Here is a 27,266-nt window from a genome sequence, read left to right as displayed (position 1 = left end):
CTAGCGGAAAGTTGAGTGGAAGGAAAAATGGTGGAAAAAGAGTTGCACCATCAGAGACAACTGAGGGAAGTATAAAACAAAGCCCATTGTAGGCTTCTGTGTCAAAGCATATTAATGGAAAGTTGAGTGAAAGGAAAAATTTTGTAAAATCACAGAAACCAATCCACATGAAGTTTCCACAGTCTATACCTGTGTTTCCATTTAACTGCGCAAACTGGAGTTATGAAAATAAATGTACTTGATGGAAACATGCCATAAAAAGTTGAGGTGTTTTTTTGACTGTATTCAAATTAGTATATTTGGAAAAATATGTTTTCCACATGTGATCAACAACTGGGTGTTACCACTGGCAGAAAATACAAAGGAGACAACAGAAAGTGGTAGGAGGAGGATGGTGCTGCATGTTTTTTAATGACTTATCATGTTCACAAACTTATTCACATTTTATTTTAACTATATTTCTTACTTAACAGAAACACAGCAATTGCAAAATCATGTTTTTTTTGTTTTCTTTTTACATTAGCACAATATTGATAGTTTTGTGCAAATTTGTTAGCTAGTAATTGTAGAAAGTACCGTAACTTTGTTTTTCATTTTCTGTAACCCATAAACATCAAAATTAAAAATTATGCTTGAAATACATCACCCTGTGTGTTTAAATTTATTCATATGAGTTGCGTGAATAAATTAGCTTTCACAACGTAGTAATGTATTGAGATTCACCCGTACAGTACAGCTGAGTATACAGTACAGTAGACTGACGTGATTTACGTAGGTAGGTTAAATGTTGACTACAGTAAATGAGCTTTACATTCCACTTCTGTAAGAAGATCCCAGGACTCAGCGGAGCTCCCTTCCCCTGGAATTACTTTTCTCAAGTCCTCTCCGGAGCAAAACACCACGAGGTTTCCCAAGAGAGACCGGTAACTTTAAAAAGAGGAGTAGAGAGGAGTCCCCAAACTATAGTCCAGATCTGGGTTTTCAGTCTCTCACACAGTGCAGCACAACATCCTAAGTGTGGGGCTTTTAATACTCGTCGTCGTTGTCGTTTTAACGTTTTCGTTGTGGATTTATCTGGGAATTTTACATGGGAGTTGAGTGGGTGCCCAGGAGGGATGAAGGCCTTCTTTTGCTCCGTCTTTCCTCTGTTTTTCCTCTCTGCGCCGCTCAGGGTTTCTTGTCGATGGTGTGAAAGAACCACTCTGTAAACTTCCTGAGCTGAGCCGCTGCCGTCTGGCTCTCCTCCTGCAGCCGCATGTTGTCCTGTCTCAGGTGCTGCACCTCCTCCTGCAGCATGGCCTTGTCCTCCTTCTCCTGAAAACACACACACACACACACCCAGAACAAGAGGCAAATTAGGCTAACACACACAAAGGAGCTGATAAAAGCCCCGCTATTAAAAGTACATCTGTCTTTCGTCGATGCGGCGTAAATGAGAAGCATTAAAGTAGCTAAGCAGCTTTTTCCTCCGCTCTGGTTGAAGTGTATTTCCTCAGCACTCTACTGGAAGTGGGGAAACACTGGGCTGGGACACAATAAGGAACGGAAACAGGATATCAAATTAAGTGGATGAGTATGTATTACGCAGACCTCAGGGCAGCCATTACTCCATGTCGGCCTGAGTGGCACAGACATGCACTAGCTGCTGGTGTTAAAAAAAATAAAAAATAAAGAAAAGCACAGAGGTGCCAGAGCTTAAGAACAGGAACATAACTCACCTTTCTGAGGTCCTGCTGCAGCTGCCTGAGGATGACCTCCAGCTGGTTGACTTTGCCAGTTAGCGTGGACGGGGAGCTGCTGTTGGTTTAAACAAACAAACAAATTAACCCACACTGTTAAAAGACACATTTTTCTTTAATTTTTAACAAGTTTAAAGTGCAAATATCATTGTATTTTAGTCAGAAAAACAAAAAATCTTTTAAGAATATAATATACATAATCACAATCTTGCTTTCTAATGATATAAAGGCTGATAAATCATTTTAAAACACTTCTTTCGTAGTGAAGAAGAACCTTCAGGAGGTCACCTCTAATAATCATAACCATCATTAGCATATATATGGACGTTGACAAAGGGTTTGTTACATAGAGTGTAAGCCCTCACTTTCCTCAAATATCCAGCTGAGCAGGAAAAGTGGGTGAACTTTGTGTCAGTTAAATAAGTTTCTCAGTTCAACTCACTTTTTGCCACAGTGTTATAAAAACACGAGCTTTGACACTACGAACTACCAGACTGTCAGTCAGTACATCTGCAAAAGCTGTTTGTAAGAGTAATGTTTTTACCAATGGAAAACTATTGGTCAAGCACGATTTTTACTTTTAATGAGCCCCGATAGTAAGTTTTTTTTTTTTTTTTACACTAAGTGTATTTTCTCAGCATCTGAGCCCTAAAAAGAAAAAATAATAATAATTCTTGAAACATATACCTCATGTGTAGCAGTTAATGGAAGTGACATTTTAAGACAAAACAACCCAAGAAAAAAAAAATTTGTGGACAGACTTTCATTCACCACTCTGGTGAATTACATGCCGACTGGGCTTGCCATAGGGTGCCTTTAAATTCCTGAGTACGCTCACTGGTGTTTTAGGTCTTGAAGCTGCTGACTTTCTCCTCCAAACTGGACCAATCATCCATGTAAATCTTGGTGTTATGAGCTCACACTGGAGTTGGGAGAATCTGCAGTCACAACTTTCTACTTGGGTGGCCATTAAGTAATGCATTACTGCTGGAGTATAATTGTCGCTCTTCACCAACTTTTAGCTGCATGCTTGGGTGCCTTGCCCTCACTAGATTTCCTTTATTCTTTTCTAAGTACTTCTTGGGAAACTAACTATTGCAAATAAGCAGCTTAAAGACATCCGAAAAAGAAAATAAATAATGGAACGCTTTAATTAATCAAGATTGTATTTGGTTTGGAAATATGCTGAGCTGCGGATGATGCAACAGTAGATAAACGTGCTAAATGACGAAACTCCTTACAAAATGTTCTACGTTTTACTCTAGTTCTCTTTCTTTTCTCTGAAAGGCACACGGTGCTAACTCGGAGCTGTTAAGTGTTTTCAGCCAAAAATCCCTCTTTGCTTCTTCCAGGAGTTGTGTTTGCATGTTTGTGCGCTTGTTGTACTGAGAATGATGCCTACTCTGCTTCCAGCGCTGCTCCCTCCGCCTCCACCACCCGTCTGGTCAGCTCTCTGGAGATCTGCAGCGCCTCCACCCGCTGCATGTCTGTCATGGTGCAGAAAGACGCCACGCGCTGGTCTGGAAACAGAACAGGTGACCAGAACCGGTCAGATAATCCGGCTCTGACATCACAGCAGAAAACGTGAATCATTCGGCCAACATACAGCCAAAGCAGAACAACTTGAACTGAATGCATGCGTTTCTAACAGGATGAGTGAGTCATTCATGGTTTCAATGAATGGAGCTTATTTAAGCATTGTTTCAAGCCACTTTACTAAAATCTACATCCAGATAATTCCAGCATTTCTAGTCACTCTCCTTGGGTTCTGCTTCAGTGGTTTCCACCCTGGAGTTTCCTCTGACAGCTGTTTGGCTCCCACTGTGAAACTGTAAGACACTAGTCATGCTTGTTTCACCATATCAGGCCTTTAAGCTTTGCCAAAGCCACATGGAAAACCCAAACTTGGCACGGCGTGCTCTGGGATTTCTCAGTTTTAACGCTTAATGCTGTTTTCTCTACAAACCAGTCCTTCTTCAGCCCTCGGTTTAAGACTAAAGATGGGGAAATCTGCATATTCATACCAGAAGTAAGCATTTTCATTAATTCATCCCCCAACTGAAAGATAATCCACTTTAAGACAGAAGTTGGATGAGGACAGAGTTGGTTTCTCTCACATGAAGCAGCAAAGACAGACCAGGCCCTAATTTCCATATGAATGATTTCCTTCCTCAGATTCCATGGCTGCATCAGAAAGATTAAAGTCTTCCCAGACAGCAGAGATACCGCCTGTCTTTTAGCGATGAGGCGATGTCCAGATTTAGTGAGCATCCTGATTAGATTGAAAAAGAAACCACACCACTGTGGACAGGAAAGATGCTGTAACTGTAAGCGATCCTGCTTATTTGTGGGGGATATCAAAATATTTGGAAATGATTGACCAAAGTTTATTTTATTAGGGTTTCAGGCCTGCAGCATCTCCACGCACACAGCAAAAAACTTGATTGTAACTGCTCCATTTTTGTCATTAATATTCAGTTTGAATAAAGCACAAAGCCTGAACCAGACACAAATCTAAGAGGGGTCCTTTGGAGATCAAGCTCAATACCTGCAATGCTCCTCAGATTAGACAAAATCTCTAAATCCACCAATGGGAGTTTTATTTCTTAAGGTTTAAGACATAAAATCGATTGATTGTCTGCAGCTGTGTTCAGCAGCATTATTTAGCTGAACACAGCAAAGGAAGCAGAGTTAAAGTATTTTTAAACATGACTAAAGGTGATTTATTATACCTCCTCGAACAGGGGAGTTTAGGTTTATATGCTATATAAAACATGTTTATTACATTTTTTGCATGAAATCATTCTTAGATAATGAAATTCTAGTCTGCTCAGTTCTAACTGTTTTGAGCTTCTTTCACAATGAGACGTTTTAGGGCGACTTGTCACTTTAAATCCAAATTAGCTGCTGCTGGCCACGCCCCAGAACTCAATGTTTACACTCACACGTGAAAATGGCTGCAAACAGATGCCCATATACAGTCATGCATCTTTGAAAAGCAGAAGTAGAGCCTCCTGCACAACCAACAAGAATGGAGCAAGTAGTTTCTGGATGGTGAATCAACAACAAAACACTTGTCTTTTCCAGCTGCCATTGTACAGCGCATACAGTGGTAAAACCAGCTGACCAAATGTCCTGGAACTCAGATTCGGGGTTTGCTAGGTGACAGGTGTGGAAGTATAAAAATGTGCAAAATGTGAGTTTTGCATATTGTGTCCTCTTTAAGATACATGCAAAATAAAGCTTTACTGCTAGCTAGTTTATAATTTACAGCTCCATTAGAGTAAAATACTGTTGGATTAAATTTAAGTCCCTAATAAGAAAAATAATTCTGAGATTATAGAATCCCAGAATATTGTGGGAAGGCTGTCTAAAGCAATTTTCAAAGTATTTTGTACACATTCAGAGTCATGGCCTGACATTAATTTTGTAATGGACAAAGTCTGCTTAGCTTAGAGGCAAAAATTTACATTGAAATAATATTTAAACATACTATGTATTTGCAGATTTTTGCAAATCTCACTGTAATTTGGCAACTTTTGGACAATTTCAGTATTTTAGTGGGTCAATATTGATAATACAGCTACACTGCATGTCCACGCTGTCCTCAGTGACAGTTTGAAATTGTATTTTTTTCTTTGCAGGAAAGCTATTTACAACCTTAATTAATATTATTACTAGAGCAGTCATTCATCAAGCGGCCCGTCATGTTTTTGAGTTAAAAAATGTTTAAAGTTGACAGGAAATTTGAAAATATTACTTGATAATTATGTGTCGTTGAAAGATTGGAAGATTAACACATGAAAAGGCTTAAAAAATCCAAACATTTAAAAAGACTTAAATAAATAAGCAATGCTTAGTCTGGTGGGGGCACATGTAAAGCCTGGTGGCCTGCCAGGCTTATAATACCCTGTTATTAGATAATATTAATGTTAATAACAGATGACTGAAATAAAAATGCACCAGGAGGGGAGTGCACAGGGCATAGGAGGCTTGGAACCTGGTTATATCTGCTTGAAAATTTGGTATTTCATCAAATTTTTACAGGATGGTTTTTACTTCTCAGCTGTGAACAGTTTTCTTCACCTTGAAACAACAGAACATTTATTATGAGTGTCTTTCATCTTTATTGACCTCATTATCTCCTTGCTCTCATAGCGTAGCTGCTTAAATGTCCAAGAATGATGCTCCAGCTTGCATTGACTGGCGTGACAACAGCCTTACTGCTGTCAGTCAAGCTTTTCATCATCTCCGCCGAACCCCCCTCTCCCCCCTCTCCCCCAGTAAGTGATGGACTTTATGCTTTGAAGCCGGAAACGAACCAAAGGCGAAACGCCGCACTGACAAATGAGTGAACACAAGCTATGCTGTCTGCTCACGGGTCGGGGTCAGGCAGAGTTCAAACAGAGAAAAAAAAAAATCGTATGGTATGCTAGTGGAAGATGAAATGCACTGACATGACAGTAGAGCTTAAATTAAGCATAATAAAATATATAAACAGATGATGCTGCACATGATGTGGAAAAACTTATTAAAACTCATATGTGGATCAATCACACAGAAATATAATTCAAGCATTTATTACCGGTGGTTTTATGATTATAACAGCTAACTGAAACCAAAAAGAAATGTTTGGATTACTAAACATTACCTGCCTAAATATCTGGCTCGGGCTCCTTTTGCATGAATTACTGCGTTAGTGCAGAGTGGCATGGAGGCGATCAGCCTGTGGTTCTGTTTAGCTGTCAAGGAAACCCTGGAAGCTTTCAGCTCATCTAAACTGCTAGATCTGGTGTTTCTCATCTTTTTGTTAATACTCCTAATACTCTGTATAGCTTTTTGGTCAGGCAAGTACTCTACCAATTCCTGCTGGTAAATTAGTGTCCCTGTAAAACTTGTCGGCAAATAAAAGGATGAGGCGCTCTAAAATGTTGCGGTAGACTTCTGTGCCGATTTTGGACTCGAGAAAACAAACTGGATCTGAAAAGAGAACGGGACAACTGAGCAGCATGCCAAATTTTCAAATTAGGCCAGGTAATTTATCACAGTTTTTTCTTCCACTTAACCTTCCATCAATATTTTTAAATAAAGAACTGAAAAACTATCTTATTTACCAATGACATTTTTTGCTCCTGACCCTATTTCTGAAGGATGTCAAGTAGTGGAGTTTCCATTACAAATGTGCGCAAAACTTTGTCGATAGTCTGCTACTGCCGAAAAAACACAATTTGACAATCGCAGTGTTTCCTTTACATAAGAAACACAATTAAAAGTCTACATGATTATGTTTATTGACTCGATAAGTCATTGAAAACATGCCACACCATCATCCTCCTCCTACCACTTCATCGTCTTTTCCACCAGCAGTGACAGCCATTGTTCATCCCATGACTTGTGAAATATACTAATTTTGTTAGAGTGAAAAAAAAAAAAAAAAAAAAAAAAAACACAAAAAACATAACTGGAGAAAAATGCTTCTTTTGAAATTGCAGTTTTTTCATTATGAAAATTAGTTTCCTTAATTCCAATTTGAGGAATTTTATGGTCAATGTGAACTTATTAATGACCGTCTGTTAGCGTTCTTCTACATAACTGTGTAGGCCGTCACATGACCACAACATTGCAGTCATCACTTTTAATTGGTCTAATGTTGACTTATTTATGGTTTTTCATTAGATGTAAGCCATAATTATCAACAGAAGTGAAACACATGAAACATATTTCCTGCTATGTGTAAGTAATTGATATGCATGTTTCATTATTGAAAAAAGTCGACGTGTTATTTTAGGGGTGGACAATAAATCGGTACAATATACCGCGATAGACACATGATCAATATGAATAGATAATACAACTAACAGAGCATTCAGAACATGAATGGTCACACCACCAGGTTGACTGTATTTCAGATATTTGAAACAAAAAACTAGTCAATAATCATCAATGTCGACTGATATGATATACTCATATCGTGATATGGTTTTCAGCCATATCGTTCAATATTATATTCTAATTTGTGATCCAGCTAAGCAGATCTTAATTTATGTAAAGCATTTTTACCTACCTGCCAGTGTTATTGAACAAAAAGCTAAAGTAAAACCTTCATAGTAAAAAGAAATCAAAGTGTAAAAGTTTTTCCTGATTTCCTGGTTTTATGGTGCGGAAATTGGTTCCACCTCTGAGCAGTGACATGACGACTCATTTTTAGAGATAACTGTTCTTGATGGGAACCACAAAGAAGCGAAGAGCAAAGGTGCAAAAAGCAGAAGGATTCCCAAAAGTGACCTCCAGTAGCACTTAGGAGAAGGTAGTAGAGACAAAAAAAAAACACACAGCTCACAAATATCTAACGCATGCAAGCGAGCGAGCACTTGCAGCTTACAGACACACAAACACACACTGCGCAAAGCAGCCGGGGGGTCAGGGAGGTCGGGGCTGGAGAAAGAGGAAGGTTTTAGACAAGGTGCCAGCAGCTCTAGCCAAGCTGGTTACCTTCAAAGGCTCGTGCTGCATCGACCAGGTGAGACCAGTCCAGGCCCGAGGCAGTGTCTGGGAGGGGCATGAGGCCCGGGTCGCTGAACTTGGACCTATCCGCCAAGGAGCCGTCAGAGAACCAAAACTCACCTGCAGAGACAGGCAGGTATTGTGTTGAGTGTCTGAGCCCGGCCTGAGTTCAGGGCCAAGCATCGACGGGGGGGGAATGAGAGAGGGGCATCGGAGGGGAAAAGTTGGGAGCTTACGTTAACTATTTATCGCTGCTAAACAAAAAAAGAAAAAAAAAAGAAGGGATATTTATGTAACCCCTGGATACATCTGGAAAATCCTCAAAGGATGCAAACGCTCACTCTTAAGAGGAACGTCTTGCATAAGCGTGAGAGGTTCAAGTCACATTAAACCAACTTCTCTGCAAATCACAAGAGAAGAGCCGTTTGAGGGGTGATAAATGACTTGTCTCAAAGAATATCTTCACGTTTCAGTCAACATCTCAGCTCCCTTCCATCTGCGTCTCAACCCTGAAAGACGCAAAATGCAACTAGCACACTCCCGCTCACCGGAGAGGCATTTAGAAAAGCTCGAGCAAGGAGTCAGCGAAGAGACAGAGAGCTTGAGGTGACATTCTCTTTTCAATTTACCAAGCTTCTCGGAGCTTGAGTGATTCACTGTTTACCAAATTGGGCCGTCTCTGCGAGGGGAAAAAAGAGAGAGCCTTCGTTCTCAACTATCCTTCAAAACAATCAGGAACCCATCAGGTTGACAGCCAGAACAGGCCGGAGAGAAAAACATCTTTCCAAAAGCCCATTTTCTACCTAATGGCGGCAGCAAGAGACAGGTGAGGAGCGGTATGGAAATGAGACCGGAGGGACAGAGAGGGAAGGCAGGGATGGGGATGATGAGCGAATGAAACATAATGTATGACAGAAACTGTGAAAACCCCGGGTGGAAAAACTGGCACATTCAAGTCAGAGATGTTAAAACCGGGACACATCATACCTGTCATTTACTTCCTTACATTCGGAGGATTCAGGGTTGAAAAGTCAGGAAAGTGTCTGCTTGAAGCAGGCGCAGAGCAGAGCGCGTGCGAGTGGCTTGCAGCCGCACCCATTTCCAATTAGTTTGCTATATGGAGGAGTGTTGCTGAAATGTGTTCAGTTGTGCTAATGATATCAGTCGGGCACAAGTGGCTCTTCAAGCAAGTAACTATATCCTGGCTCTTATCTGGTGCCAGAAGGAGGGAGAGATAATCATGGAGCAACATGATGAGAAAGTGTTATTAGCCTTCTGTCTCTCTGAGACGTTTCAGAGTTGTGTTTATATCAAAAACAGATTCTCTCTGGTGTTTGTTAATGCGCAGTTCATGTTACTCTAGGAGTTTAACCGTCATTCCCATGCAGAGCCTTGTAAAAGTATCCCTTACAGTTTATTCTGTTACAACCACAATTTTCAGTGTATGTGCTTTTTTTTTTTTAAATAAACTCAGAACATCAATTCTCAAGTCTTATCACAGATTTTCAATTAGATTTAGATCTGGACTTTCACTGAACATAGAGTAATATAAACCCTGGCGTTGTAAATTTTGGATGTACATTAAGAGCAATTTCAAGTGCAGGTTTTGTTCCAGAAATTCATTTACCTGGGTCTGTTTCCCCTTCAGCTTTTATCAGTTTCATTGTCCCCACAGCATGATACTATCATCACTATGTTTTGCAGTAGGGTTGCATTCAGGATGATGTGAAAATTGAACTTTGTGGCCATTAGGTCCACAACTGCATTTGGCAGATTACTTAATTAATTAGAAGAAAAGAAAAAAGTGTAATCTATTTATAATTTTTTTTTATGTCTTTAATGTCTATTTAAAGTGTCCTTTATTTTTATATTTCCAATTTAGGCTTCTATAAACAGCTTAGCTTTTATTCAGCAAAAATGTAATGTTTCTTGTAGTTTCTGGAATCTGACCAGAGCAAAATCTCATTATCTGAGAATGATTTTTTACAAAAAAATTGATGATCTCAAACCTTCTTTTTAATGTTTTGTAAAATTTGTTATATTTTATCCTCTTGCAGTGCTTTGGAGTTATGTTTGTGTAAACTTCCTTTCAAATAAATCCTTAATTTATTGATTGCTAACTTTTAGCCACATAAGAGTTTTACATGCCAGGCATTTTGACGACAGGTTTGCATTGTTATCTACATGGCTTGTGGCAAACTTTAAAGACTTTCCTTCAACAATAGTTTTCTTCATGCCACTCTTCCATAAAGGAAAGAATGTCTAACAGCTTTAAGCGACCAGAGTTACCATGAAACCCTTAGCTGTTTTCAAACGCCTTTCAGTTTAGGCGGACGTTACGTTGATGCAGTTCTTTTTTTTCTTTTTCTTTTTACATGATGTATCGAACAGAGCTCTGTGAGATGTTCAAAGCTTGGAATATAAACTAAATTCGCTTTAAACTTCAAGGCAAATTTCTTCCTGTGATCCTACACTGTAAAAACACAAAATCTTACCAAGTATTTTGGGTCCAGTTTGTAGTGCAAGTATCTTACTACACTTGAATTAAGACAAAACTAACTCATGAGTAACTTTTTAGAAAGATATTAGAACTTGTTTTACGCTAGTAATTCCTTAATGTTGATAAAAAAAATTCTGTCTTGTTATTTTTATAACAAGAAATTGTTATAAGAAAGTGTTATAAGTGAAATAATATGCCAGTGGAACTAGTATTTTATCATCTATTAAGGTATTATTAACTTAAATAAAGCCCCTATTTCTTACTAAAAAAGCTACTTGTAAGTTAGTTTTGTTTTATTTCAAGTGTCGTCAGATGTTTTCATCAGAAACTCGACCAAAATACTTGGTAAGTCTTTGAGTTTTTGCAGTGCACGTCTTCATGATGGTGTTTGTTCACTAAAGCTTTCCAACAAAGCGTCTGCGGTCTTCACAGAACAGCTGGATTTATACAGAGGTGAAATTACACACAGGTGGACTCCATTTACTAATTAAGACTTCAGAGGGTAGACAGTACAAATGAATGCCACATTCTGATTTTTTATCTGTTAAAACAGAGTAGAAAACCGTGCGTAGTGTTTCTGTACCGCATAAAACCCAGTAAATACTCTGAAGTTTGTGGTTGCAACGAGACAAAATGTGGAGATAGTGAAAAGGTGAACACTTTGCAGTGTGTTGGCACTCACTGCGCAGGTTGGCTGCTCCCTGGTTGTGGACCATGCGAGGAGGCAGTGTGCTGTGGTAAGGTGGCGTGGTGCTGAACAGGATGTCGTTGGGCATGGCTTGATCGAGCATGGAGCTGTGCGAGCTGGTGTAGGACGAAGCCTTCCTGTTGCTGCACACGCTCTCGTCCGACAGGGTCCGGTAGAGCGAGCGTCTCGGTGACAAACTGCCCGGTGCCAACACCTGCAGGAAAAGGAGAAGAAGTCATCTCTACGTAGTTGTAAAAAGAGAAAAAAAAAACTGCAAGTACTGGAAAATCCCCTCCTGTTGCATGCTCCGCTGACATCCTTTGACTTTCTTGGGCGCAACGGGTTTACAACAGAAGTCAGCTGGGCGGGTGAGGCAGTGACATCAGGGAGCTGTGTCAGGAATCAATTACAGCCTTTGCTCTCAGGAAAATGTGACTGATTGAGCACAGCTGGAGAGTGTCTGACAGAGTGGGAAACACAGGGGACAAGGCTGGTGGAGGTGGTGACAGAGGTCACTCCCCTGTGGCAACCACTGGTCACTGAGCTTAATGTGAGAAGCCACAGGCAGCAGAGAAGAAATCTCCAACAAGTCCAAAGAGTTTCGTTTTCATTTCGTAAAAGATCCAGCTCTTAAGCAAAGCCTAACCGCATCTAAATTCAAAGAGATGATCAGAAGAATGATGAAAAACTGAAACAAATAACTGTGATTAATCGATTATTGAAATAATCATCCACTATCTAATAATCAATTAATCATTAAGTGGAGAATACAGATTCAAACATGCAAATTACTGAAAGAACAACTCCTTCAGTGCAGTAATTAACCCAAAACATCACAAAGAATACATACATTTTCCTCTTAGGATGAAAAATCAAGTGACAGTTTTAGTTTCAATGGTTCAAATTGCTGTATTTAAGTAGAAAAAAAAATCTCTTGTTAAGCACCTTTTGCAGTTCAATTATTAATCGGTTATTCAAAAAATTGTCAACAGATTAGCTCACGCTGTCCCGTCGAGCAGAAACGTTTGAGCTTTTCACATGTTGAAGTTATTAGTATTTATTTAGCTGCAGATTTATCCTTTGNTCACCTCTAATAATCATAACCATCATTAGCATATATATGGACGTTGACAAAGGGTTTGTTACATAGAGTGTAAGCCCTCACTTTCCTCAAATATCCAGCTGAGCAGGAAAAGTGGGTGAACTTTGTGTCAGTTAAATAAGTTTCTCAGTTCGACTCACTTTTTGCCACAGTGTTATAAAAACACGAGCTTTGACACTACGAACTACCAGACTGTCAGTCAGTACATCTGCAAAAGCTGTTTGTAAGAGTAATGTTTTTACCAATGGAAAACTATTGGTCAAGCACGATTTTTACTTTTAATGAGCCCCGATAGTAAGTTTTTTTTTTTTTTTTACACTAAGTGTATTTTCTCAGCATCTGAGCCCTAAAAAGAAAAAATAATAATAATTCTTGAAACATATACCTCATGTGTAGCAGTTAATGGAAGTGACATTTTAAGACAAAACAACCCAAGAAAAAAAAAATTTGTGGACAGACTTTCATTCACCACTCTGGTGAATTACATGCCGACTGGGCTTGCCATAGGGTGCCTTTAAATTCCTGAGTACGCTCACTGGTGTTTTAGGTCTTGAAGCTGCTGACTTTCTCCTCCAAACTGGACCAATCATCCATGTAAATCTTGGTGTTATGAGCTCACACCGGAGCTGGGAGAATCTGCAGTCACAACTTTCTACTTGGGTGGCCATTAAGTAATGCATTACTGCTGGAGTATAATTGTCGCTCTTCACCAACTTTTAGCTGCATGCTTGGGTGCCTTGCCCTCACTAGATTTCCTTTATTCTTTTCTAAGTACTTCTTGGGAAACTAACTATTGCAAATAAGCAGCTTAAAGACATCCGAAAAAGAAAATAAATAATGGAACGCTTTAATTAATCAAGATTGTATTTGGTTTGGAAATATGCTGAGCTGCGGATGATGCAACAGTAGATAAACGTGCTAAATGACGAAACTCCTTACAAAATGTTCTACGTTTTACTCTAGTTCTCTTTCTTTTCTCTGAAAGGCACACAGTGCTAACTCGCAGCTGTTAAGTGTTTTCAACCAAAAATCCCTCTTTGCTTCTTCCAGGAGTTGTGTTTGCATGTTTGTGCGCTTTTTGTACTGAGAATGATGCCTACTCTGCTTCCAGCGCTGCTCCCTCCGCCTCCACCACCCGTCTGGTCAGCTCTCTGGAGATCTGCAGCGCCTCCACCCGCTGCATGTCTGTCATGGTGCAGAAAGACGCCACGCGCTGGTCTGGAAACAGAACAGGTGACCAGAACCGGTCAGATAATCCGGCTCTGACATCACAGCAGAAAACGTGAATCATTCGGCCAACATACAGCCAAAGCAGAACAACTTGAACTGAATGCATGCGTTTCTAACAGGATGAGTGAGTCATTCATGGTTTCAATGAATGGAGCTTATTTAAGCATTGTTTCAAGCCACTTTACTAAAATCTACATCCAGATAATTCCAGCATTTCTAGTCACTCTCCTTGGGTTCTGCTTCAGTGGTTTCCACCCTGGAGTTTCCTCTGACAGCTGTTTGGCTCCCACTGTGAAACTGTAAGACACTAGTCATGCTTGTTTCACCATATCAGGCCTTTAAGCTTTGCCAAAGCCACATGGAAAACCCAAACTTGGCACGGCGTGCTCTGGGATTTCTCAGTTTTAACGCTTAATGCTGTTTTCTCTACAAACCAGTCCTTCTTCAGCCCTCGGTTTAAGACTAAAGATGGGGAAATCTGCATATTCATACCAGAAGTAAGCATTTTCATTAATTCATCCCCCAACTGAAAGATAATCCACTTTAAGACAGAAGTTGGATGAGGACAGAGTTGGTTTCTCTCACATGAAGCAGCAAAGACAGACCAGGCCCTAATTTCCATATGAATGATTTCCTTCCTCAGATTCCATGGCTGCATCAGAAAGATTAAAGTCTTCCCAGACAGCAGAGATACCGCCTGTCTTTTAGCGATGAGGCGATGTCCAGATTTAGTGAGCATCCTGATTAGATTGAAAAAGAAACCACACCACTGTGGACAGGAAAGATGCTGTAACTGTAAGCGATCCTGCTTATTTGTGGGGGATATCAAAATATTTGGAAATGATTGACCAAAGTTTATTTTATTAGGGTTTCAGGCCTGCAGCATCTCCACGCACACAGCAAAAAACTTGATTGTAACTGCTCCATTTTTGTCATTAATATTCAGTTTGAATAAAGCACAAAGCCTGAACCAGACACAAATCTAAGAGGGGTCCTTTGGAGATCAAGCTCAATACCTGCAATGCTCCTCAGATTAGACAAAATCTCTAAATCCACCAATGGGAGTTTTATTTCTTAAGGTTTAAGACATAAAATCGATTGATTGTCTGCAGCTGTGTTCAGCAGCATTATTTAGCTGAACACAGCAAAGGAAGCAGAGTTAAAGTATTTTTAAACATGACTAAAGGTGATTTATTATACCTCCTCGAACAGGGGAGTTTAGGTTTATATGCTATATAAAACATGTTTATTACATTTTTTGCATGAAATCATTCTTAGATAATGAAATTCTAGTCTGCTCAGTTCTAACTGTTTTGAGCTTCTTTCACAATGAGACGTTTTAGGGCGACTTGTCACTTTAAATCCAAATTAGCTGCTGCTGGCCACGCCCCAGAACTCAATGTTTACACTCACACGTGAAAATGGCTGCAAACAGATGCCCATATACAGTCATGCATCTTTGAAAAGCAGAAGTAGAGCCTCCTGCACAACCAACAAGAATGGAGCAAGTAGTTTCTGGATGGTGAATCAACAACAAAACACTTGTCTTTTCCAGCTGCCATTGTACAGCGCATACAGTGGTAAAACCAGCTGACCAAATGTCCTGGAACTCAGATTCGGGGTTTGCTAGGTGACAGGTGTGGAAGTATAAAAATGTGCAAAATGTGAGTTTTGCATATTGTGTCCTCTTTAAGATACATGCAAAATAAAGCTTTACTGCTAGCTAGTTTATAATTTACAGCTCCATTAGAGTAAAATACTGTTGGATTAAATTTAAGTCCCTAATAAGAAAAATAATTCTGAGATTATAGAATCCCAGAATATTGTGGGAAGGCTGTCTAAAGCAATTTTCAAAGTATTTTGTACACATTCAGAGTCATGGCCTGACATTAATTTTGTAATGGACAAAGTCTGCTTAGCTTAGAGGCAAAAATTTACATTGAAATAATATTTAAACATACTATGTATTTGCAGATTTTTGCAAATCTCACTGTAATTTGGCAACTTTTGGACAATTTCAGTATTTTAGTGGGTCAATATTGATAATACAGCTACACTGCATGTCCACGCTGTCCTCAGTGACAGTTTGAAATTGTATTTTTTTCTTTGCAGGAAAGCTATTTACAACCTTAATTAATATTATTACTAGAGCAGTCATTCATCAAGCGGCCCGTCATGTTTTTGAGTTAAAAAATGTTTAAAGTTGACAGGAAATTTGAAAATATTACTTGATAATTATGTGTCGTTGAAAGATTGGAAGATTAACACATGAAAAGGCTTAAAAAATCCAAACATTTAAAAAGACTTAAATAAATAAGCAATGCTTAGTCTGGTGGGGGCACATGTAAAGCCTGGTGGCCTGCCAGGCTTATAATACCCTGTTATTAGATAATATTAATGTTAATAACAGATGACTGAAATAAAAATGCACCAGGAGGGGAGTGCACAGGGCATAGGAGGCTTGGAACCTGGTTATATCTGCTTGAAAATTTGGTATTTCATCAAATTTTTACAGGATGGTTTTTACTTCTCAGCTGTGAACAGTTTTCTTCACCTTGAAACAACAGAACATTTATTATGAGTGTCTTTCATCTTTATTGACCTCATTATCTCCTTGCTCTCATAGCGTAGCTGCTTAAATGTCCAAGAATGATGCTCCAGCTTGCATTGACTGGCGTGACAACAGCCTTACTGCTGTCAGTCAAGCTTTTCATCATCTCCGCCGAACCCCCCTCTCCCCCCTCTCCCCCAGTAAGTGATGGACTTTATGCTTTGAAGCCGGAAACGAACCAAAGGCGAAACGCCGCACTGACAAATGAGTGAACACAAGCTATGCTGTCTGCTCACGGGTCGGGGTCAGGCAGAGTTCAAACAGAGAAAAAAAAAAATCGTATGGTATGCTAGTGGAAGATGAAATGCACTGACATGACAGTAGAGCTTAAATTAAGCATAATAAAATATATAAACAGATGATGCTGCACATGATGTGGAAAAACTTATTAAAACTCATATGTGGATCAATCACACAGAAATATAATTCAAGCATTTATTACCGGTGGTTTTATGATTATAACAGCTAACTGAAACCAAAAAGAAATGTTTGGATTACTAAACATTACCTGCCTAAATATCTGGCTCGGGCTCCTTTTGCATGAATTACTGCGTTAGTGCAGAGTGGCATGGAGGCGATCAGCCTGTGGTTCTGTTTAGCTGTCAAGGAAACCCTGGAAGCTTTCAGCTCATCTAAACTGCTAGATCTGGTGTTTCTCATCTTTTTGTTAATACTCCTAATACTCTGTATAGCTTTTTGGTCAGGCAAGTACTCTACCAATTCCTGCTGGTAAATTAGTGTCCCTGTAAAACTTGTCGGCAAATAAAAGGATGAGGCGCTCTAAAATGTTGCGGTAGACTTCTGTGCCGATTTTGGACTCGAGAAAACAAACTGGATCTGAAAAGAGAACGGGACAACTGAGCAGCATGCCAAATTTTCAAATTAGGCCAGGTAATTTATCACAGTTTTTTCTTCCACTTAACCTTCCATCAATATTTTTAAATAAAGAACTGAAAAACTATCTTATTTACCAATGACATTTTTTGCTCCTGACCCTATTTCTGAAGGATGTCAAGTAGTGGAGTTTCCATTACAAATGTGCGCAAAACTTTGTCGATAGTCTGCTACTGCCGAAAAAACACAATTTGACAATCGCAGTGTTTCCTTTACATAAGAAACACAATTAAAAGTCTACATGATTATGTTTATTGACTCGATAAGTCATTGAAAACATGCCACACCATCATCCTCCTCCTACCACTTCATCGTCTTTTCCACCAGCAGTGACAGCCATTGTTCATCCCATGACTTGTGAAATATACTAATTTTGTTAGAGTGAAAAAAAAAAAAAAAAAAAAAAAAAACACAAAAAACATAACTGGAGAAAAATGCTTCTTTTGAAATTGCAGTTTTTTCATTATGAAAATTAGTTTCCTTAATTCCAATTTGAGGAATTTTATGGTCAATGTGAACTTATTAATGACCGTCTGTTAGCGTTCTTCTACATAACTGTGTAGGCCGTCACATGACCACAACATTGCAGTCATCACTTTTAATTGGTCTAATGTTGACTTATTTATGGTTTTTCATTAGATGTAAGCCATAATTATCAACAGAAGTGAAACACATGAAACATATTTCCTGCTATGTGTAAGTAATTGATATGCATGTTTCATTATTGAAAAAAGTCGACGTGTTATTTTAGGGGTGGACAATAAATCGGTACAATATACCGCGATAGACACATGATCAATATGAATAGATAATACAACTAACAGAGCATTCAGAACATGAATGGTCACACCACCAGGTTGACTGTATTTCAGATATTTGAAACAAAAAACTAGTCAATAATCATCAATGTCGACTGATATGATATACTCATATCGTGATATGGTTTTCAGCCATATCGTTCAATATTATATTCTAATTTGTGATCCAGCTAAGCAGATCTTAATTTATGTAAAGCATTTTTACCTACCTGCCAGTGTTATTGAACAAAAAGCTAAAGTAAAACCTTCATAGTAAAAAGAAATCAAAGTGTAAAAGTTTTTCCTGATTTCCTGGTTTTATGGTGCGGAAATTGGTTCCACCTCTGAGCAGTGACATGACGACTCATTTTTAGAGATAACTGTTCTTGATGGGAACCACAAAGAAGCGAAGAGCAAAGGTGCAAAAAGCAGAAGGATTCCCAAAAGTGACCTCCAGTAGCACTTAGGAGAAGGTAGTAGAGACAAAAAAAAAACACACAGCTCACAAATATCTAACGCATGCAAGCGAGCGAGCACTTGCAGCTTACAGACACACAAACACACACTGCGCAAAGCAGCCGGGGGGTCAGGGAGGTCGGGGCTGGAGAAAGAGGAAGGTTTTAGACAAGGTGCCAGCAGCTCTAGCCAAGCTGGTTACCTTCAAAGGCTCGTGCTGCATCGACCAGGTGAGACCAGTCCAGGCCCGAGGCAGTGTCTGGGAGGGGCATGAGGCCCGGGTCGCTGAACTTGGACCTATCCGCCAAGGAGCCGTCAGAGAACCAAAACTCACCTGCAGAGACAGGCAGGTATTGTGTTGAGTGTCTGAGCCCGGCCTGAGTTCAGGGCCAAGCATCGACGGGGGGGGAATGAGAGAGGGGCATCGGAGGGGAAAAGTTGGGAGCTTACGTTAACTATTTATCGCTGCTAAACAAAAAAAGAAAAAAAAAAGAAGGGATATTTATGTAACCCCTGGATACATCTGGAAAATCCTCAAAGGATGCAAACGCTCACTCTTAAGAGGAACGTCTTGCATAAGCGTGAGAGGTTCAAGTCACATTAAACCAACTTCTCTGCAAATCACAAGAGAAGAGCCGTTTGAGGGGTGATAAATGACTTGTCTCAAAGAATATCTTCACGTTTCAGTCAACATCTCAGCTCCCTTCCATCTGCGTCTCAACCCTGAAAGACGCAAAATGCAACTAGCACACTCCCGCTCACCGGAGAGGCATTTAGAAAAGCTCGAGCAAGGAGTCAGCGAAGAGACAGAGAGCTTGAGGTGACATTCTCTTTTCAATTTACCAAGCTTCTCGGAGCTTGAGTGATTCACTGTTTACCAAATTGGGCCGTCTCTGCGAGGGGAAAAAAGAGAGAGCCTTCGTTCTCAACTATCCTTCAAAACAATCAGGAACCCATCAGGTTGACAGCCAGAACAGGCCGGAGAGAAAAACATCTTTCCAAAAGCCCATTTTCTACCTAATGGCGGCAGCAAGAGACAGGTGAGGAGCGGTATGGAAATGAGACCGGAGGGACAGAGAGGGAAGGCAGGGATGGGGATGATGAGCGAATGAAACATAATGTATGACAGAAACTGTGAAAACCCCGGGTGGAAAAACTGGCACATTCAAGTCAGAGATGTTAAAACCGGGACACATCATACCTGTCATTTACTTCCTTACATTCGGAGGATTCAGGGTTGAAAAGTCAGGAAAGTGTCTGCTTGAAGCAGGCGCAGAGCAGAGCGCGTGCGAGTGGCTTGCAGCCGCACCCATTTCCAATTAGTTTGCTATATGGAGGAGTGTTGCTGAAATGTGTTCAGTTGTGCTAATGATATCAGTCGGGCACAAGTGGCTCTTCAAGCAAGTAACTATATCCTGGCTCTTATCTGGTGCCAGAAGGAGGGAGAGATAATCATGGAGCAACATGATGAGAAAGTGTTATTAGCCTTCTGTCTCTCTGAGACGTTTCAGAGTTGTGTTTATATCAAAAACAGATTCTCTCTGGTGTTTGTTAATGCGCAGTTCATGTTACTCTAGGAGTTTAACCGTCATTCCCATGCAGAGCCTTGTAAAAGTATCCCTTACAGTTTATTCTGTTACAACCACAATTTTCAGTGTATGTGCTTTTTTTTTTTTAAATAAACTCAGAACATCAATTCTCAAGTCTTATCACAGATTTTCAATTAGATTTAGATCTGGACTTTCACTGAACATAGAGTAATATAAACCCTGGCGTTGTAAATTTTGGATGTACATTAAGAGCAATTTCAAGTGCAGGTTTTGTTCCAGAAATTCATTTACCTGGGTCTGTTTCCCCTTCAGCTTTTATCAGTTTCATTGTCCCCACAGCATGATACTATCATCACTATGTTTTGCAGTAGGGTTGCATTCAGGATGATGTGAAAATTGAACTTTGTGGCCATTAGGTCCACAACTGCATTTGGCAGATTACTTAATTAATTAGAAGAAAAGAAAAAAGTGTAATCTATTTATAATTTTTTTTTATGTCTTTAATGTCTATTTAAAGTGTCCTTTATTTTTATATTTCCAATTTAGGCTTCTATAAACAGCTTAGCTTTTATTCAGCAAAAATGTAATGTTTCTTGTAGTTTCTGGAATCTGACCAGAGCAAAATCTCATTATCTGAGAATGATTTTTTACAAAAAAATTGATGATCTCAAACCTTCTTTTTAATGTTTTGTAAAATTTGTTATATTTTATCCTCTTGCAGTGCTTTGGAGTTATGTTTGTGTAAACTTCCTTTCAAATAAATCCTTAATTTATTGATTGCTAACTTTTAGCCACATAAGAGTTTTACATGCCAGGCATTTTGACGACAGGTTTGCATTGTTATCTACATGGCTTGTGGCAAACTTTAAAGACTTTCCTTCAACAATAGTTTTCTTCATGCCACTCTTCCATAAAGGAAAGAATGTCTAACAGCTTTAAGCGACCAGAGTTACCATGAAACCCTTAGCTGTTTTCAAACGCCTTTCAGTTTAGGCGGACGTTACGTTGATGCAGTTCTTTTTTTTCTTTTTCTTTTTACATGATGTATCGAACAGAGCTCTGTGAGATGTTCAAAGCTTGGAATATAAACTAAATTCGCTTTAAACTTCAAGGCAAATTTCTTCCTGTGATCCTACACTGTAAAAACACAAAATCTTACCAAGTATTTTGGGTCCAGTTTGTAGTGCAAGTATCTTACTACACTTGAATTAAGACAAAACTAACTCATGAGTAACTTTTTAGAAAGATATTAGAACTTGTTTTACGCTAGTAATTCCTTAATGTTGATAAAAAAAATTCTGTCTTGTTATTTTTATAACAAGAAATTGTTATAAGAAAGTGTTATAAGTGAAATAATATGCCAGTGGAACTAGTATTTTATCATCTATTAAGGTATTATTAACTTAAATAAAGCCCCTATTTCTTACTAAAAAAGCTACTTGTAAGTTAGTTTTGTTTTATTTCAAGTGTCGTCAGATGTTTTCATCAGAAACTCGACCAAAATACTTGGTAAGTCTTTGAGTTTTTGCAGTGCACGTCTTCATGATGGTGTTTGTTCACTAAAGCTTTCCAACAAAGCGTCTGCGGTCTTCACAGAACAGCTGGATTTATACAGAGGTGAAATTACACACAGGTGGACTCCATTTACTAATTAAGACTTCAGAGGGTAGACAGTACAAATGAATGCCACATTCTGATTTTTTATCTGTTAAAACAGAGTAGAAAACCGTGCGTAGTGTTTCTGTACCGCATAAAACCCAGTAAATACTCTGAAGTTTGTGGTTGCAACGAGACAGAATGTGGAGATAGTGAAAAGGTGAACACTTTGCAGTGTGTTGGCACTCACTGCGCAGGTTGGCTGCTCCCTGGTTGTGGACCATGCGAGGAGGCAGCGTGCTGTGGTAAGGTGGTGTGGTGCTGAACAGGATGTCGTTGGGCATGGCTTGATCGAGCATGGAGCTGTGCGAGCTGGTGTAGGACGAAGCCTTCCTGTTGCTGCACACGCTCTCGTCTGACAGGGTCCGGTAGAGCGAGCGTCTCGGTGACAAACTGCCCGGTGCCAACACCTGCAGGAAAAGGAGAAGAAGTCATCTCTACGTAGTTGTAAAAAGAGAAAAAAAAAACTGCAAGTACTGGAAAATCCCCTCCTGTTGCATGCTCCGCTGACATCCTTTGACTTTCTTGGGCGCAACGGGTTTACAACAGAAGTCAGCTGGGCGGGTGAGGCAGTGACATCAGGGAGCTGTGTCAGGAATCAATTACAGCCTTTGCTCTCAGGAAAATGTGACTGATTGAGCACAGCTGGAGAGTGTCTGACAGAGTGGGAAACACAGGGGACAAGGCTGGTGGAGGTGGTGACAGAGGTCACTCCCCTGTGGCAACCACTGGTCACTGAGCTTAATGTGAGAAGCCACAGGCAGCAGAGAAGAAATCTCCAACAAGTCCAAAGAGTTTCGTTTTCATTTCGTAAAAGATCCAGCTCTTAAGCAAAGCCTAACTGCATCTAAATTCAAAGAGATGATCAGAAGAATGATGAAAAACTGAAACAAATAACTGTGATTAATCGATTATTGAAATAATCATCCACTATCTAATAATCAATTAATCATTAAGTGGAGAATACAGATTCAAACATGCAAATTACTGAAAGAACAACTCCTTCAGTGCAGTAATTAACCCAAAACATCACAAAGAATACATACATTTTCCTCTTAGGATGAAAAATCAAGTGACAGTTTTAGTTTCAATGGTTCAAATTGCTGTATTTAAGTAGAAAAAAAATCTCTTGTTAAGCACCTTTTGCAGTTCAATTATTAATCGGTTATTCAAAAAATTGTCAACAGATTAGCTCACGCTGTCCCGTCGAGCAGAAACGTTTGAGCTTTTCACATGTTGAAGTTATTAGTATTTATTTAGCTGCAGATTTATCCTTTGGTACAAATGATTAGATGCACTAAACAAATGATGTCATTACATTTTAAGCAATAAGATATTGGTTTTATTAAATAAAACTTAATTATTTGTTTATTTGCATTTCCAATAATGTATAAAATAAGCGTAAGTGGTTAAATGAAAAATCTGCAGAAAGATCCAAAATTAGTTGTCTGAATAATCGACTAAGATAATTGTTAGTTGCAGCCCGAGGACGATACAAAAAAATATACCAGATCTTAATACGTTTTAGGTAAATTTAGTTTTATTTTTGCTAACTGAACATATCTGAAAAGCTAAATCCATCACCAAGCAATTCATTCAAGAAACAAATGTTCAGCTGATGGACTTTAACATTTTAAGATATTTCAAATTGCAGCAGTGATATTTGTGCAACAGGTTGCAACTGTTTATAATCAGAAGCAAAGCAAATTTTAAAGATAATTTCCTCAGTAATTCCCAAAAAACAAGGTTAATAAAATAATTTGAGGCCCATACTTGAGCTGAACTCAAGTTTTTTCCCTGTTGGTCTACTCTACTTCCTCCAAAGTAGGTAGGTTTAAGAAGCCAGGAAACATGACATGCTCTGCACCCCTGAAGAGTAGGAGCTTCGAATGAAAAGCCTTTGCTCCTCGTTTTTTTGTTTGTTTCAGTGATCACTTTTCCTGTTCTGGAATACCAGTTTAAAATTCTCACTGGTGTTTTCTTTTTCCAGTTCTATAACAGTTTATGCTGCATTTAGTCATGTGGGGTTCTCCAAATTTACTACAGTCTATTGATTCTTAAAGCGCATGTATACTTTTGACTCCACGTGTTGTATAATTGTGGACTTGTTCCTTCAGCTCTGCCCCTGTTTAACGCTTGATTCATGTCTGTCATGAATTAATATTTAATGCATCAGTCAAAAATGTGCCATGAAGAGGAAAAAAAACACATATACAAGTTACACCTGACTGAAAGTTGCAGAATCAGCCAAACTATATAAAAAAAGTATGAATTGTAGTTAGGAAAAATACTGTGGACATGCAGCATGTGAACCTACATGTAAGAAAGGGCTGTGTTTTTGTTTTTGACTAGTTTTTTGAAGAATGTCTTCAAATCTAGATAGGTGTACTAGTGAAGCAGGTAGATAAAATTGATGATGAAGCATTAGACTTCCTGTGAGGTCTATGTTCTAGTGTTTTGAGCATCTGAGCTAATTTTAGAAATAGAAGTAACGAAAACAGTCACCACACAATCCACCTGTTAGCCAGTAAAGAAGCTTGATACCTGTTAGGTTGAACGTAGGCTGGTGGACAAACATTTCTGGCCAATCTCTCTTGCTTGATTCTGTCTTTTAGTGCTACACCTTACTAGATGTTTTGGTAACACTTTAGTTGATGGGGTGTGCATAAGACTGACATGACACTGTCATAAACATGGCATAAGATCTGCCATGAACATGAAAGAGTCTTTATGAATATTTATGACTGTTGTCACGAAATGTCATTTGATAAATGACACTTTTAATGCAAAGCTGCTTTAAAACTTGTATTAAAAGTCCATTAAAATTGTCAACTTTGCATTAAAAGTGTCATTATTTACTGAATGCCAGTGTTATGTACACCATATCAAATAAAGTGTTACCAATGTTTTTTGTGCCCTTCCACTGACTGATACCTTTGTAAAATTTGAAAGGTTGTTTGACAAAGTATTATCTTTGAGTGTTTTTCATTTCTTTTATATTTTTCCCTGAATCATATTGGTTGAACAGGATAAGAAAAGGTGGAAGAAAAATCTAAAATTATTTTTCTAAAATCATTTTTGCTGTTATACAGAACCGTACCACACTCTAGATGAGAGAAACACTTTCTCTCATCTATCCTTAGTGTACATGATAGAAAATGCAAGTACTTCTATTATGCAGGTCATGCTCTCAAGGAGAATGAATTCAGATAAACTGAATTATGAAGTGGTAAAGCAGGCAAACAAATTGGCATAATGAGCGTTCTGGATTGGCGAGTCTATCCTGAAGTTGTGTGGAGAAAAAGCCTCCGGGTTAGATGTGCATCATCCATCTCTAAATGTGTCAGAGTAAACACATAAGGAAGTGCTTTAGATCGGCCATTATAGCTTTCAGTATGGGGCTCTACATCATGGTCAATTAGACCACTGACCTTATTCTGCCATATTGATCTGTGCATCGTTGATTATTTGAGGGTGACTTTTGTTGCTGCTCAATGTACAGAATAAAATGAGTGCAATAGAAAAGTTAAAGGATGTGCTGTCAGGTCAACCAATGTATCCACAGGCAGCTAGGACCGAAACCCTTTGCAGTTAGTGGTTTGGTAATAAAACTGCCAGGTCATCCAGCATAAAAAATCTACAGCTACAGGCCAAAACATGCTGCTGCCAAGGTCAAAATGAAGATGTTAAAGCTCTTCGTTGGTCGGGAAATTAGCACCATCGCAACTTACACAGGATACCACAGCAGGGAGAGTAGTGTCTCATTACTGCGGTCAGAGTTGTTACAGAGGATCTCCTGTTTAAACACACAAAACCACGACGACCAATCCCATCCATCACTGTCCCATTTAGTTTACATAAATACAGAAGGAGTGACATCAAAAGCAGCCACAAATGATACACGGAGCAGCTGCACAGATCGGTAAATATCTGCCTCTTTCTTCCCAGCTGTAACCCACAATGCGCTGCTATCTCCACAAGCCAACACCCAGCCATCTCCATTTCAAAGCGAGATCCCCCACAAGTCCCTCAGTGGGAATTTAACAAACATTCAGTCTGTCTTTAAAGCAGAGATATGCTTATGCCTCCTTCAGCCCAAACACGCTTTTCTCATATTCAAAGTTTACAAGATAAAACCCCGCAAGGTTATCACACATCGGAACAACTTTAAACTGGTTCTCGCTTCTTAAAGAGGCAGAAAACAGCAGAATTAAGTCTCGAATAAATATACAGATCAGATAAATCATCAGTGAAATGCACTGCATGATTGCAACATGGAAAAGTCGTTAAAAGTGTACAGATACTCTTCTATTGAAAGATGGCAAAATCTGACAGATGATCAGTTATTAAAGGTGGATCTAAGTCCACTAAGACCGACTCGGGCAGCTTTGGGCTGTTAGATCTTCGCGTTTCTTTGTACAGCAGCACTCTTATCAGCGCTGCCAGCTCTGACACATCCACCGAGACTTTTTCCTGATTACCCTGACTTGCAGCTCGCGGCGAACAAAGACAGCAACCGGCGCTGGCCCCTTTTTGACGTGCCACTGGGGAGGATGTGTTTGGACAACCACCTATTCAGATGCTTTTCTTTTGTTTCCCTCCGAAGGTTCAAAAGAGGAATGTTGTGGGAGACTAAGCCTGCGAACGGCCTTTCCTCTGCATCAGCCACACAATGGGCTGTCTGTCGGACATGGCTGGCAAGGAAAGTCTCTGTGCACCTGCTTGTCCGTATGAAGACTGGCATTGGGGGACAGTCAGAGGGCACGCTGAGCTTTGTTGCATCCGCTGCTTGGTCACCTAGAATATTAACTAGTATGCAGAGGTGAGTAGTAACTTGCTACATTTACTTAAAGAAAAATGCACTTTTTATTGAACTGTAGTTTATACTTTTACTTTTTTGTGCTCTTTGGTCCACAAGTTCTTTTATATATATATATATTTACTGGTCTGATTGGTCCGTTTGATGACGTAATTTTTAAATATCAAATTTTTAGTTTACTCAGTACTTGTGTCGCCTTTTTCCCCCCAAATACTTTTTTTTTTTTATCTAGAGTAATTTCTCGGATGGATACTTTTTACTTTTATTTGAATAAAAATATGTTGAAGTAGTGCTACTTTTACTTGAGCACAATTTTTGGGTACCGTTCCCCCCTCTGGTAGTGTGACATGTTTAAACCTTGCTTTCAGCTTTGTCGTTTTCGTGATTTAACTCTTTCATGTACCCACCCTGCAGTGTGTCTTATTTGGGACCATATGCATGTCTGGCAGGAATGCTCGGCATCGGGCTCCCCATGATACTTCTCGCTCTTCAATTGTTTTTCCGTGCTCTGTGTTATCAGACTGGAGAGGGCGATTATAGTAACAAACCAGCTGGCTGAGTCCTCTGGGTCTCTGGCTGCTCTACTTCTTGGTTGTAAACAAAACATATTCAAATCAAGGTGTTTGTTTCTCTCGTTATTGAAACTGTGTTAAAACAGCTTGGTCCTTTTAGAAGTAAGCCAAAGGGATTCAAAACTGCAAACAAGTGCTGCGCACTGAA

General features: G+C 39.3%; 1 protein-coding gene across 5 annotated transcripts in view; it reads right to left on the bottom strand.

Moving 5' to 3' along the window:
* Nucleotides 1-319: 319 nt before the first annotated feature.
* LOC103137653 (signal-induced proliferation-associated 1-like protein 2) overlaps nt 320-27,266 on the bottom strand; it is a 120,767-nt gene continuing 93,820 nt past the window's right edge. For 2 of the 5 annotated variants that reach the window (XR_001662035.1, XR_001662036.1), the window contains 4 exons: nt 21,918-22,137; nt 18,724-18,855; nt 12,520-13,751; nt 1,877-2,027 (listed from right to left, as the gene is read on the bottom strand). Coding sequence is in view for 2 of the 5 variants with exons in the window: in XM_016671182.1 (XP_016526668.1) it covers nt 1,168-1,314; nt 1,719-1,794; nt 13,634-13,751; nt 18,724-18,855; nt 21,918-22,137 (693 nt within the window). In the remaining 3 variants the exon portion in view is untranslated. Of the gene's footprint in view, nt 1,315-1,718; nt 1,795-1,876; nt 2,028-12,519; nt 13,752-18,723; nt 18,856-21,917; nt 22,138-27,266 lie in introns of those variants that run through there. The other 3 variants (XM_016671182.1, XR_001662038.1, XM_016671181.1) reach the window with 3 other exon arrangements.

The sequence above is a fragment of the Poecilia formosa genome, unplaced genomic scaffold (genome assembly GCF_000485575.1).
Source record: "Poecilia formosa unplaced genomic scaffold, Poecilia_formosa-5.1.2 Scaffold42, whole genome shotgun sequence".
Taxonomy (NCBI): domain Eukaryota; kingdom Metazoa; phylum Chordata; class Actinopteri; order Cyprinodontiformes; family Poeciliidae; genus Poecilia; species Poecilia formosa.
This window is presented reverse-complemented; position numbering and strand designations above follow the sequence as displayed.